Source organism: Chiloscyllium plagiosum, unplaced genomic scaffold, assembly GCF_037043375.1.
Source record: "Chiloscyllium plagiosum isolate Xiang-an unplaced genomic scaffold, Cpla_swu_hap1 HiC_scaffold_9, whole genome shotgun sequence".
Lineage (NCBI taxonomy): Eukaryota > Metazoa > Chordata > Chondrichthyes > Orectolobiformes > Hemiscylliidae > Chiloscyllium > Chiloscyllium plagiosum.
The window spans coordinates 35,090,266-35,105,358 of NW_028270147.1; the positions used below are offsets into that span (position 1 = coordinate 35,090,266).

The 15,093-nt window shown below is 40.2% G+C and overlaps 1 protein-coding gene and 1 non-coding gene across 2 annotated transcripts; both read left to right on the forward strand.

Moving 5' to 3' along the window:
* The first annotated feature begins 187 nt into the window (after positions 1-187).
* rps8a (ribosomal protein S8a) lies at positions 188-11,648 on the forward strand. Its single transcript, XM_087990530.1, has 6 exons — positions 188-225; positions 2,123-2,229; positions 3,079-3,178; positions 3,291-3,466; positions 9,932-10,061; positions 11,454-11,648. Exons 1-6 carry the CDS (start codon positions 222-224, stop codon positions 11,561-11,563), a joined length of 627 nt encoding a protein of 208 aa, XP_087846656.1. The 5' UTR covers positions 188-221; the 3' UTR covers positions 11,564-11,648.
* Positions 11,649-12,317: 669 nt separating this feature from the next.
* Positions 12,318-12,449, forward strand: LOC122554823 (small nucleolar RNA SNORA35). The gene has a single exon (XR_006313105.1). It is a non-coding gene; the product is annotated as a small nucleolar RNA SNORA35 (small nucleolar RNA).
* The last annotated feature ends 2,644 nt before the right edge of the window (positions 12,450-15,093 follow it).

The following is a 15,093-nucleotide window of genomic DNA, read 5'->3' on the forward strand; positions in this document are numbered from 1 at the left end:
CCAACGCCACCAAGTAACCTGGTTGCCCCTCACAAACATGTCGCAAGACCAACGTCCACCCTTCCCAAAAATGGCGCTAATGCTGCCCAACACCTGCCCCTCACAAAGATGGCCCCATATTCACTTGTTGAAATGTCATACACGGGGAGTTCTCGCGAGACGTGGAACCGACTTATGGCCCAGAAATCTTTGCGTTTCCTCTTTCCCCTCGGTGCTTGGAAATGGGTAGGTTGAGGCTTTCAGTTTATTGATAGTGGAATCCGAATCCATCCACAACTAGATCCATTTGTACTCGGCAAAATCTCACAAATTTGAATGCAGTCAATACAGACATGAGGATGTAATGTGCCTGTGCCGACTGCTAGGGGTGATTCTGGTAGTATTTTAATGTTTTAACGTGGGACTGTTAGAGAGATCCGACATGGCGGCGTTAGGCTCTATCTGCAAACAGAGAGGGGAGCTTATAGCAGCCGCGTGGAAATCTGACAATACTCCTCACTACCTCCCTTACACAGGCAGAAAACCTTGGCCGAAAGGCAAACCCAGCGGCCTGAATATTGGCAAGCGAAGGAGGGACGACAGGAGGCTGCAGCACTGAGACTGAGGCTCTGTTGTTCCATAAGTAATTGCCCTGTAGACATAGTTAACAATTTCCGTTTATGATTTTGCCTCTGAACCTATTTCATTAGAGATCGATTGTCAATGTAAAGTGATGCCCCAAGCCAGAAGTTGCATTTGAACACAGTAAAATGTGATCCACGTCCAACAGGTTGTCTGTGCTGCACTTTAGAAACTTTGTGAATTACGATTTATTTTGCATCACTATTGATCATTTTCTTCACAAAATAGTTTGATATTTCATCTGTTTTGCAGAGCAGTTAAAGTGCATACCAATTTCTGTCAACAAGTTTTATTACTTGGTATCTGACTTGGTGGTATTACAATTTTATTATAAAGGTTGTAGTCCATAATTAATCAAATGTAAATAAAGGAACTCATTATAGTCATAGAGATGTACAGCACAGAAACAAGCCCTTCAGTCCAACTAGTTCATGCCGACCAGCTATTCCAACCTAACCTAGTCCCATTTGCCAGCACTTGGCCCATATCCCTCTGAACCCTTCCTATTATATTTGATGCTATTGAGGTTTTTTTGGGGGGACTTACCTTAGCTAAGTATATCAACAGGTAGCAACTAGTGGGGTACTGAAGGGATCAATGCTAGGACTCCAGCTGTTCAAAACATACATTAGAGATTTAAATGAGGGCAGTCAATGTAATATCTCCAAATTTGTACATGACACAAAGTTGAACAAGAGGGTGAGTTGTGAGGACGATGCAGAAATGTTTGTGAGATTTGGACAAGGTGAGTTGAGTAGACAGTGCAAAATACTATGGATTCATGTGAGGATATCCATTTTGGGAGTGAAAACAGGGAGGTACATTATCATCTGAATGGCTATAAATTGAGGGAAGGAAATGTGTACTGAGGCCTGTCTTTGTACACTGATTATTGAAGATAAACATGCAGATATAGCTGGTAGTCAAGACGGCAAATGGTATGATGCCCTTCATACTGAAAGGATTTTAGTACAGTGACAGGGATATCTTTCTGCAATTATATAGAGCCTTGGCAAGGAAAGGTTAAATCAGGCAGGAGTTCACTCATTCATTAGAGTTGAGAAGTATGAGGGAGATCTCAGAAAACTAAAATTATAGCAGGACTGGACAGGTAGATGCAAGAAGGATATTCCAGAAGCTGGGGAAGTCCTGAACCAGGGCTCACAATCCATCAATAAAGAGTAGACTATTTCAGACTGAAATGTGGAGAAACCTCTTCACCAAAAGTGTGGTGAATCTGGAGTTTGCTACCACAGAAAACAGTTGAGACCAAAACACATGATTTCACGCATGTGTTGGATATAGCATCTGGGGCTAAAGACATCAAAGGATATGGGGGAAAGGTGGAAATGGGCTTATTGAGTTGTGTTCAGCCCAAGATCGTAATGACAGCAGGGCATACTTGAAGGTTCAAATGGCCTGCTTCTATTTTCTGTTTTGCTCTTATCTTTGTAATTTTTATTGATTACATAAGAGCTTCTAAAAACTCATTTCTTTATAGGTATTTCCCGGAACAATTGGCACAAGCGTCGCAAGACCGGGGGCAAAAGGAAGCCATATCATAAAAAAAGAAAATATGAACTTGGTCGTCCTCCTGCAAATACAAAGGTATGAGAAATAGAACCGGTTTAGAGTCTGTTCACATTTATATTAGAATTGATATCGATGCAGTTTGTTTATTATTTTCTGGCAGTGTAAATGATGAAAATATGACTCTTTGGATAGGTGGGTTGTTTTGACTGTTCTGGTCATATTTAGATCCGCCAATGGTATTCCTGTCATAGTTACACTGACTATACTGCCTGTCTAATTTCTTTCTTTCCTCGTGTCGGGTATGATAGGATTATTTACAATACCTTTTTCCATGTCAGTTGAACTTCATATGTGTTTCAGAAAGCTCAAGTAAGGAGTATGGCAATGCAGTAACTTACATTAGGGGTAAAATCTATTCGCGGTATGCTTTTCCACTATAGGTTGACCCAGTAAATTTTGAAATTAGAGATGTTAACCCTATTGTAAATGTAGTTTGACATTCTGCATGGTATATGGTGGCTGTGCAAGCAAGGTGCATGTGATAAACATGGAAAATGCTGGAGAAGCACAGATGTAGCAGTGGAGAGAAAAACAATGTTTCAAGTCCAGTATGATTCCTCAGAAGTTTGTAGATCTGAAGAAGAGTCATACCAGACTCAAAGCATTAACTGTTTATTTCTCCGCTGATGCTGCTAAATCAGCTGAGTTTCTCTAACATTTTCGATTTCTGTTTCAAATTTCCACATTCACAGTATTTTACTTTAATGCAAGGGTGTATCTTGTTCCCACAAAATCAGACTTCCCTGATATTAGTGGCAGTTTAGTTTTGATTTTACACTGTTGATAATGGCTGATATTTGAAGTTTTCAGAGCGTTTGGTGGAAGTTTTCAGAGCGTTTGGTGATATTTTTCACTTACCTGTAGATTGGTCCACGCCGTATTCACACAGTGAGAGTCCGTGGCGGTAATAAAAAGTACCGGGCACTGAGGTTGGATGCTGGGAACTTCTCTTGGGGTTCTGAATGTAAGTTGTTCATGCATGGTCTGTCTACTTTGTTCGGTGCTTATGTTTTTTTGGTAGATACTTTCCAGATACTTTCCATGCTAAACCAGTAGTAAAACAACTCTCATTGCAGGTTGCACACGAAAAACGAGGATCATTGATGTGGTGTACAATGCCTCAAACAACGAACTGGTTAGAACAAAAACATTAGTCAAAAACTGTATCGTTCTAATCGACAGTACTCCCTTCAGACAGTGGTATGAATCTCACTTTGCGCTTCCACTCGGCCGGAAGAAAGGTGCCAAGCTGGTATGTGTCATGTTAAAGATTGTGCTCAAATTGTCAAACTTCTGTTGGTTCATTGAGTTGCGTGGGCTGGTTTACTTAAAAATGAAAACATAGGATATAAAGCAGATATTACAGAATTTTTAAAAATGATTTTGTGCTGCTTGCATGTCCATTGCACGGTAACTGCCAGGCAGGGTGGCAACATAGTGTTCAAACAGCGCACAGAGCTTTTAAAGGAGAACTCTCATAAAGGAAAATACATACAAAGTAAATTGCTCATATGTCCAGATCACATGATTGCCAGCCATCACTAGTGATGTCTGGCTTTCCTGTTTGTGTTGTAAAGTATCTCTGTCGTGAACTGCAGTTGCTTTTCTAGAATTTGCTTGAAATACTGCAGCGGTCCCAAGTGGTTCAAATCTTTTGGTCTTTAAAGAGCTTCCAACTCACTTTGGAACTTCTGCTTTTACATCATGAATTCTTTTAAATCTATCAAGGTTTTAGCCAGCTGTTAGTTCAGTCTATTTTTCCATTCATAAGCTGCTCTAGTAACTCCAGCCTCTTCCTTTTTTCTTGTTTACTTTGAAGCTTGATCCTTTCCATATATTGGTTCAGTGGCTATTTGGTTTCCTCTGTCCTGCTTCAGTACTTTCACTAGAACATCATTAATTTCTGAAAGGACTATTTCCATTGTGTATCTCCATGTATTTTTGCAGGTCTGTCATTTGCTGCAGTGTTGCTTTGAGCTTACACTGCTGTGTTGGTAGCTGCTCCCGCTGAGCCTGACCTGTCTTACATGTGAGTGGCTCCAGATCATCTTGCAGCCCAGCAATGTTTTCGCTGAATTGATGGTACAGAGCTTACAGTTCAAATTGCTCCCCTTGTTTTTTTGTCAACTATCCATTCATCTTTATGAAATGAGAAAAGATTTCCCCTTAAGATGTTATCATGTCAAACATGACATTCTGAAGTTTGGATTTACCCTGAGGCAATTATTCAGCCTTTTCCTCTTCAATTTTCTCACCCCTCAGGAGTGAACATAGAAAAGTACAGCAGAGAACAGGCCTTTTGGTCCACTATGTTTTGCTGCGGATTAATCCTAACGTAAAATAAAATAACAACCTCCACACCCCTCAATTCACTGCTGTCCATGTGCATGTTCAGCAATTGCTTAACTTAAAACTGAAAACTCTGCTTCCACCACCTCCACTGGCAACGCATTCCATGCATTCACAACTCTCTACGTAAAGAGCCTACCTCTGACATCTCCTCTATACCTTTCTCCTAATATCTTAAAACTGAGTGAGCTGAGATTTTGGCTCCACTAATTCAGAAAAAGAAAGTGAATTGTTCTGTTCTTTCGTATTAATTTCTGTTGATATTTCATGAATAGTTTGCAGTTTTTGTTGTGTGTCTGACTGATTCCATCCATTGCGACTAGTGTAGGGCCATGTATGTTTGTAAACCAGCAATATGACAAAGAACATGTGCAAAATCCAGGCAGATTAGTTGTACTTGCTCTCTGGTATTCTTGATCTTCCATGAGGAAGTCGTGAACCATTGTATGCCAGACGTTTTGCATTCCTAAGTTTTGTCGTGCCTTCCCAGATCAAAAATGCATGTTTTTAGAATTCCAGGGTTATATATTGACACTTGCCCCTCTATCAATCTTGACCAATATTGATTTATCCTCAGGTGGTTTGATTTGTGTAAACGCCTGGTGAGATGGCACTCATGTTTCCATGTGAATGACAGTGAGAAACACCCTTCATCAGTCTGTTGTGTGTATTGTCAAGATCCTGGTTTGTTGGTGTTTTAAAAAATTCTCAAGGTCAGGTTCGTAGGAGAGTAGTCTGACACAGAACAAACGACCAAGAGGCGAGTCTGCTAGAATATGGGCATTTTATTCCCCGCAGCGTCGCCACAACGGGTCTGGCTTATACTCACTCTACATGTTACCAAAACTGGGAGCCGTCAGTTCTCGTAGAGCGGTTGCCAACAACCCACGCTCGGCGGTTAAACGTAACCCCGGAGCAGACTCACCGAACTGGAGACTTTTCCAGCTGATATACTCTTTTCCAGATATAAACATTCATGTGAACAGCAGAGCAAGGCTAAAAAACACATTCCATTCTGGTTACATACAGATAAGAAGATTCACACGGGACTAAGCAACACCTCCATTCCGGTTAGATTCACACATGTATTGGGACATAATTTTTAACCGTTTCACCACATTCCACTGCTTGGAATTTTACACCACTTTCCACTGCTTGGCCCAATACATGTGTTACATTATGATTCACACATGTATTGGGACATAATTTTACACCACATTCCACTGCTTGGCCCAATACATGTGTTACATTATGCTTAATTCAGTTCAATTCGTTTCAGTTAATTTCAGTTCAGTCAATTCAGTGTAATTCAATTCAGCTCAGTTCAGGTCTGTTCAGTTCAATTCAATTGTGTTCAATTCAGTTCCGTCCATTTCAATTCAATTTAGCTCAGTTCCATTTTGTTCCGTTCAATTAGATTCACTTCAGTTCCACTCAGTTCAGTTCAGTTCAATCCCATTCAATTCTGTTAACTCCGCTTCAGCTTTTTGGACATGCCCACATCCTCCGCTGTACCCCAGGCAAGGGGTTCTTCGGCAGGACTGGGATCCTTTCTCAAACAAACTGCCACGTACATGCCCACATCCATGCCATCCCGGGACGGTCGGGACCTCCACAGTTTGTTCTTCTGGTTTCTTAGTCTTTTTCCAAAACATTGTTCTGTATCAAAATCTCTCCTCAATTGCGATTGACCCTGCTCGACTACGCCAAATGTTTTAAAAAATTCTCAAGGTCAGGTTCGTAGGAGAGTAGTCTGACACAGAACAAACGACCAAGAGGCGAGTCTGCTAGAATATGGGCATTTTATTCCCCGCAGCGTCGCCACAACGGGTCTGGCTTATACTCACTCTACATGTTACCAAAACTGGGAGCCGTCAGTTCTCGTAGAGCGGTTGCCAACAACCCACGCTCGGCGGTTAAACGTAACCCCGGAGCAGACTCACCGAACTGGAGACTTTTCCAGCTGATATACTCTTTTCCAGATATAAACATTCATCTGAACAGCAGAGCAAGGCTAAAAAACACATTCCATTCTGGTTACATACAGATAAGAAGATTCACACGGGACTAAGCAACACCTCCATTCCGGTTAGATTCACACATGTATTGGGACATAATTTTTAACCGTTTCACCACATTCCACTGCTTGGAATTTTACACCACAGTTGGTCACCTCTATGTATTGCCTTTGGTGTGATGGTTTGTATTGTGGTTTAAAGGTACTCCTTGTGTGGTGTGTTGAAACATTGCACTGCTTTCTGTAGCTGCACTATCCTTTGCTCTAGTGCACTGCCTCTGCCAATATCCCTTTCTACCACATGCTTTACAAATTGTTTGAAATCTGGCGTCCACATCTTTCACATATCTTGCTGTGTTTGGGTGTTGTCATTATGACTACTGCTGTGTTTAGCTGTGAGGATCACTTTGTACTTTGTCCGTGCTATAATAACTTTTCAGTGTTTTAATTCTGTGGTTTGATTAGCACACCTTTCTGGAAAGCTTCCGTAGAGTGGATTCAATCACTAAATCAAAATTTCTATTTGATAGATCCCTGTCTAAAGCATTGCAATGAGCCCTTTACTCTGAATCTGCTCACAGTGGCATATGGATCTGTCTAAATGATGTGAATTTAGTTGAAGAATATGGAAGTTAAATCAATTATGCATTTGTTTTCTAATGTCGTCCGTAACATTTGGAGGTCTTTTTAGCTCATAATATTTATATTCTGCAAACATTTGTTCCCGATTGGTAGACAAACTTTAATGGCTCGCTTTTCTGTATCAGACATGTTCACATTTAAAAATTATAGCTCTGAATGCTATTTAAATATTTTAAAAAATTTTTCAGCGGTCCGATTCTCTGAATTTAAACTCTGAAATTTTCTGGCCATTCTAATGATATGCCTTCGACATTCTGAACAGCGCCTCATCCTATCCCTGTGACGCCTCATTTCCCATGGTTAAATCCATCCAACCTGCACACCCTTGGACACAACTGGGTAATTTAGTATGGCCAACCCATCTAAGTTGCCCATCTTTGGACTTGCTTGCTTGCGACCATACACACATCTTGATGGCTTGCTTTTCTCAAGTCCGTTAAACAGGTCACTTGATAGGCATTTGACTGCTCACCAACAAACTTTTTTTCAATATTTTGGAATTAACAAAAGCATTGTGATTAAGTTGCGCACTTCAGTAAAGACTATAAGACTATGTGTGCTTCCTGTGGATTCATTTCAGGCTTGATAGACCTCAATTGGCATAATGTTTTCTGTGCTGAAAATGTGTTGCTGGAAAAGCGCAGCAGGTCAGGCAGCATCCAAGGAGCAGGAGAATCGACGTTTCGGGCATGAGCCCTTCTTCAGGAATGGATTCCTGAAGGGCTCATGCCCGAAACGTCGATTCTCCTGCTCCTTGGATGCCGCCTGACCTGCTGCGCTTTTCTAGCAACACATTTTCAGCTCTGATCTCCAGCATCTGCAGTCCTCACTTTCTCCTCGATAATGTTTTCTGTCACCAATACATTTTAATGGTCTAATCAGTCACTCTCAGGGATTGATTAACTCAATGTGTTTATTTATTTGAAACAACAGAATGTAAATAATGTAGCCAACATCTCAGCAACCAACTGACCTCTTTTGTGCAGCTTTCCGAACCCAAAGCAGACAGAATCGCAACATTGCAAATATGTATCCAATAAGAAAATTCCTCAAATGTGATTTCTCGTAAAGACAAAGTACACGTGCAATAGTATGAGGAGCACCTGTTTTGGTTGAATTAAACAACTACAACATTCATTTCTATTCTGTAAGGCTAGGCACATGTGCTGCCAATATCTTCTCCACAACCTAAAATCTAAAGTATCAGAAACACTCCACAAACCGGGCAGCTTCTGTGGAGAGAGAAAGCAAGGTTGGGACCATTCATCAGAACTCTGATATTGCAGATAAAGTACATTACAACAATTTCAGAGAAGTTGTAGATAAAGGGAAGAATAGGATAATTCAGTTAGAAAACAATGGCACAAGGCAAAGGGCCCTGATATGGGACCCCTTTTCTAACTGCCAGGTTTTTTCCTGTGTGACAAAAACTCTGTGACCATTTACACCTCTCTGAAGTAATGTTTTTTTTCTCTCTGATCCTGTTTAATCATACCAGCCAACATAGATCTCTATCTTGTTGTTTTGCTTTTCCATTTCCACTTGCTCTAAAAATGTAATCCTTTTTAGTAACGATGCTCTGTTTTCAGCAATTCTCCTTTTGATTTCCAGTTTCTTGCAACCCAGTGTTTGCTTTTATTCTTTGTAGTACGGTACCTGCTGGGGGTTTTGGTAGTTTGGTTTTCAGCAAACCTTGACACTTAGTATATAAATGCCTATGTCCATTGCTTCCTTTGAAAATTGTCATTCTATGTTCGGTAAAAATGTTAATACAAACTGTGCTTCAATCAGATGTTACATATTAACTGCGCCTCCTGCAGTCTTCTCTAATTATATTTTCTTTAAAGCAGCAGTTTTAACCAGCAACTGTAGAGCTAGGTAATTTTCAAATTGTTTTGAATGAACAGATAAACTTTTCAGCCAGATTGTCTGAAAAATAACTATTTGCTGTTAGCAGATGAATGCCAAGGGGAAACCACGAACAATGTTTAAATGTAGCATCTCCCTTAGTAAATGTAAAATATTTTGTGGTTTTCAGTTTATCCCTTAATCTCTTCTGAAAGGGATCTCTGAAATCAAATCTTGTGTGATTGTAGTATAGAATGAATATTGGTCTCATTAAGGAAGGATGTAAATGCTTTGCAACCAAATTAGGGAAGGTTTACTGGACTGATACCAGGACATGTCGGTTGTCTTATGAGAAATGGTTGGACTGACTATCCATTGGAGTTTTGAAGAGTAAGAGGAATTTGTTTGAATCTTGTTAGATCCTTAGGGTGGATCTAGGGTTAGAGGTCTCTGTTTAAAAATAAGGAGTCACTCACTTATTTCCGGATGAAATTGAATTTTTGAGGGTTGTTAATCTTTGGAGCTCTGCTGCACTGCCATTTGAGGGAAAGCGTTTTTGATTATTTTTAAGGAAACTGTTGGTAAGCAATGGGGTGCAAGGTTATTGGGCAAGATGGGAATGTGGAGTTGATCAATCTGATTAACTACGGTCTAATTGAATGCCGGAGCTGGCCTGAAGGACTTACTCCTGTTCCTAACTAGTTTGTATGTAAAACATGATCATAAATTCTGAAATCGTGCTACACAACCTGGTGTTTAGTACGTTAGACCAATTCATGGCTCATACTGTCGACTGAGTTGAGATTTTCTAGATTTTTAAAAACATTTTCCTTGTAATATAAGATACCACTTCTGTTTTAGACCCCTGAAGAAGAAGAAATTTTGAACAAGAAGAGGTCAAAGAAAATTCAGAAGAAATACGAGGATCGCAGAAAAAATGCAAAAATCAGCCCGCTGCTTGAAGAGCAATTCCAACAGGGTAAACTGCTCGGTATGTATAAAGATCCTGTTATTTATACTTAATTCTTTGTGGAGAAGTTCCTGAGTTTTAGAAAGATCCTGAAATGTGATTGTTCTCTAAAACAAAGAACTGCAGAGGCTAAAGATCTGAAACTAAAACAGGTCATGTTAACTCTGCCTTCTTTCCATGCTGCCAGCAATTTCTGTTATTGTTTCATGATCATTTGCTGGTGAATTTACTTGGCCTAATAAAAATAAGTGCACAAGGGTTTGTCTTAATATTGGCTGTTGAGACGTCCCTGGTTTGTTTTTATTGTAAGATTAGGTACTCCATGCCCAGTTAGTCACTCCCCTTTTGAGAAGAGCAATTGGGCGGTGATAAAATGTGACTTGAAAGTATGAATGCACATTGTCAGATGAAAGCTGGTTTAAATTTGGCTGTTGTGTTGTGAAAATGTAGGCAATTACTTTAATAACTAGAGTGCAGTTAGGATCCTTGGTCTGTAACCAAAATGACCAATGGCTTCAGAGATTGACTGGTGATTTTTATAGAGGGGCATGAATAGACAAGGTCTTTATCGGAGAGTGGGTGAGTCTAAAACTAGAGACCATATGTTTAAGGTGAGAGGGGAAAGATTTATGATAACTTACGGGGTAATGTTTTAAAGCAGAGGGTGGTACGCATATGGAATGAGCTGCCAGAGGAGGTGGTGGAGGCTGGTACAATTACAGTATTTAAAAGGCATCTGGTGGTACATGAATAGGAAGCCTTTGGAGGGAGAGGAGCCAAGTGGGACTAGATTAATTTAGGATATCTGCTTGTCGTGCACAACTTGGACTTAAGGGTCTGTTTCCGTGCTGTACAAGTCTGAATCTATAATTAGATCTGTTAATTATGGGGTCTAAAAATGTTTGTTTTCTTTTATGCGTATTTCATTCATTATGCACCTTTTTGTATCTTGAGAAGTAGCTTAGATGAAAAAGGCTTGTATCGTCTATCGGAAGTCTCTTAAGTAGAAACGCAGTCTCTTGAGTAGAAGTCCTTGATGACTCCATGGACCACCTTGATTTTAATGCTGTAGTGACTTGGGGTTTGGATCCAAACCTGACGCAAAATAGAGGCCATAGGCTTTATCTCTGATTTGATGTCAGGTCTTAGCAAGTAAATTTAAAAGTACGACAGATAGCATCCTGGGTTAAGAATGGGAGATCAAATTGGATGCAGTTTCAGTAATCGCTGTACTGTTCTGATTGATGTATCAGAATGGTATCAGTTGTTATAATTACCCAGCGTTACCCCACCTCTTTATATTTGAAAGGCTACTTGTGCATGGAAAAAAGATACCTGTTGTGTTATGTACCTAGTTCATTTTTGAATTGAAGTGGTCAGTCTGCTAAAAGGGGTGATATTCTTCTTTTACAGGTTGCATAGCCTCAAGACCTGGCCAGTGTGGCAGAGCTGATGGCTACGTCCTTGAAGGAAAGGAGCTGGAATTCTATTTGAGGAAGATCAGAGCCAAGAAGGGCAAATAAGCATAATACTCTTAAGGAAAATGTGATTAATAAACAATTTCTCACCCAATCTTATCGACTGTACTAAAAGAATATGAAATGCAAATCCTTCTCCTTTGTGTGTGCAGTTTGTGACTCCTGGCTTAAATATCCCACTGCACGTATTTGTTTGTAAGTAATGTAGGATGAAAGCAGAAAGATGGGCAATAATGAAAGTAATTCAAGAACTCTGACTTGAATTGATAGCCATGTACAGTACAGAAACAGACACTTAAGTCAAACTTGTCCATGCCAACCAGATGATCTACACTAATCTTGTTCCATTTGCCATCATCTGGCCCATATCCCTCTGAACCCTTCCTATTCATATACCTATCCAGACACCTTTTAAATGCAATTGTACCAGCCTCTACAACTTCCTGTGGCAGCTCATTTCTTAGCCGCACCTTCCTCTGCATGAAAATGTTGCCCCCTGTAAATATTTCCCCTCACCTTAAACTTATGCCCTTTAGTTTTAGACTCTCGTACCTTGGGGGGGGGGGGGAGGAGGACCTTGACTATTCGCCCTATCTATGACAGTCATGTTTTATAAACTTCTATAAGGTCACTCCTCACCCTCCCAATGATCCAGAGAAAATTGCCCCTGCATATTCAGTTTGGATTTGAATCTAGTTTAGCTGGCTGGTTAGTATTCTAACTGGCTTCTTTCAGAGTTGCAAAGCAGTTCACTTTGAGAATTAATCATTTGTTGTTGTTCTTTAAAACAGGTACCAGTGAGCACAATTTAGTGTCTTGGTGTCTTGTCTGTGACCTTCCAAGTCTCATTCTTGTGCAAGATTAAGTTCCAGTTGGAGTGAGAATTGAGCTTTTACTTGTAGCATTTTCCTTTCAAAGACTGGAGACAATTCTGACATTCCACCTTGGAAACGTTGAAATCGTTCTGTGGAACAATTTATAAAAGCATTTAATTATTTTACAAGGGACTCTAGCCATATAAGGAAGAATTGCATGTGCAAAATCAGTGAGTGGTATCCATATTGTGGGTTTTGGTAAGCTTCCCATTGGTGTCCAGTTTGCCATTTTTCCACCAATTTTAAGATGATTGGCAAAACATCTTTGTATTCTTGAGTGGTGAGATTCTGGAATGTCACTACCTGACTGGATCTCCCCTCATGATAATCATGATTTAGTTAAGTAAATTGATAATTATTTGAAGCAATAATGCTTGCAGTTATGGACCAGGCCAGACCCCCTCAAAGCATTTCACAAAAGTAGCCTGGAGCCTAACTTTGCTAGTTGTCTTAAGCAGGTGTAGCATGGATGTTCCAGGAGTGATGCAGTTCACCCAACCACTTGGTTTTAAACAAAACAGAATTTGTTTGCAAGATTACCGAATGAAACACAAAAGAGAACAGAATAACAACTTATCTGAAAACCCAACAGACTATCCCAATTTAATGATGCTGTTCGAAATGCTTATAACAAACCCTATAAATACTCCCTGGCAAAAACATAAAATCGAACACGGTCTTAAGAAGTGATGGCAGGGAGAGAGGCGGGGATCAGCATAGACCAGCTTCTTTGGGTCCAGAAGCTTCAAAACTTGACCTGCATCTCTGAACCCAAGCTAAACCAGAGAAAAGCTGAACTGGGAGAACAAGCCACTGCCCTTACATTGTGCAAGTTCTTTAAAACTTGAATGCGGCAGTGTCTGTTAGCTATAATCAAATTGGCCCTAAAACCCTTCAAGACCTGGAGTTTCTGGGTTTACGATCCCTCTGAAAAAAACCAAGGAAACGCAACGTTGATAATGGAGTAGCATCATCACACAATCTATGAGAAAAATTTCAGTACTTCTAGAAAGTGCCGTGAAACCTTTGTAAAATAAGACCATAAGATATAGAGTGGTGAAGGACTTATACCAGGACTCTCCTGCTCCTAAGGTGCTGCCTGACCTGAAGTGCTTTTCCAGTTCTGTACGTATCAACTCTGATCTCCGGCATCTGTAATACTCTCATTCTCTCTCTCAAGGTGTAGCAGCAGAATTAGGCCATTTGGCCCATCTTTAAGCTGTGCAATTCAATTCCTAGCTTATACGATCTGATTGACTATGATGCAGCCGTGATATTTGCTCAGAAAAGGCAAGATTGTTTTGGGTGCATCAAGTAAAGTGATTTGAATTGTTTTCAGTGGAGTGAAGCATGTCGTGTGTGAGAGAGAACTCTTTTTTTCTTAGTTAAAAAACACAACACCAGGTTATAGTCCAACAGGTTTAATTGGAAGCACACTAGCTTTCAGAGCATCACTTCTTCATCAAGTGATAGTCTATCACCTGATGAGGGAGCGACGCTCCAAAAGCTAGTGTGCTTCCAATTAAACCTGTTGGACTATAACTGTGTTGTGTGATTTTTAACTGTGTATACGCCAGCCCAATACCGGCATCTCCAAATCCTTTTTCTTAGTGTTACTTTAGGTAAAGGAGTGGTCACCATTTTGAAAGTTTCAATGATGAACCGTGAAATTGTGAAAACATAGACTTAAGGAGGTCACGGACCTGGATGAGCATTTTAAAACTAAGTGATTAGCTTCATTGAGGAGAATGTGGGAATGGTAAATGCCACAGTCTTGAAGGGCTGGAGAACCTTGTTTTTCCAAAGTGTATTAGAATCTGAAGTCTGAAATGTAATAAATGATTCAATTGTGACATTCAGAAAGGAATTTGATGTTTATTGTGCGATAGCGAACTAGTTTGTAATATCAGTGTATTCACTGATATGAAGCAAATCAGTAAATTAGATTGTGAGTATCTTATTATACCAATATCTCAACACTAATTATTTTTTGCTAGACTAGACGCCCAATAGACATAGCAGAAATTTGGTGCTTGTCCATTCAAAAATAAGTGAATCCTTAAGGTAAATTAGGTCTTAAACTTGATAAGCATTTTACAGTGTTTCAGAATTTCTTTCTAAAATTAGGCGCTACTTCCAACATATGGTTAAAACCTAAAAGATTTTAATGCAACATCCACTGAGCACTTAGGAAGGAAATTGACAAAAGTCATAAAATGTGCAGTACTTTTATTTTTTGAAGGATATTTGAATGCTGTTTATGGAACAACTGCAGGTCTGGCATCAAGGGGGTTGGGGGATTAGGAGGTACTAGCTTTCAGAGTGCTGCTCCTTCGCCAGGTAGCTAGTGGGGCAGGATCATAAGACAGAATTTATAGCACAAGACCGTAGTGTCATGCAACTGAAAGGATTTAGAGAGGAACCTCGATTATCTGAACAAGATGGGCGGGCACTATTTTGTTTGGATAATTGATATTCGGTTAATTGATTTCCTCTGGGGCTTTTTCTGTGATGTCTGCTCCCCATTCAAGAGACTAGGCAGCAGCACACTGCGCTAGCTCCTACCCCCACCCCAGGGCAGCTGGACTATACACCGCAGTAAGACTGCTGCTGCCTTTGTGGGGTAAGTCTCCAAATAGCACACATACACAACTTTTTACTGCAACTTTTTGACAGGTTTCACCTCTGCCTCGTACAGGA

Excerpts from the sequence above, each read along its gene's own strand:
- rps8a (XM_087990530.1), top strand. Across the intron at positions 3,179-3,290 it reads CTTCTCTTGGGGTTCTGAAT|GTTGCACACGAAAAACGAGG; the intron begins GTAAGTTGTTCA and ends CTCTCATTGCAG. Across the intron at positions 10,062-11,453 it reads CCAACAGGGTAAACTGCTCG|GTTGCATAGCCTCAAGACCT; the intron begins GTATGTATAAAG and ends CTTCTTTTACAG.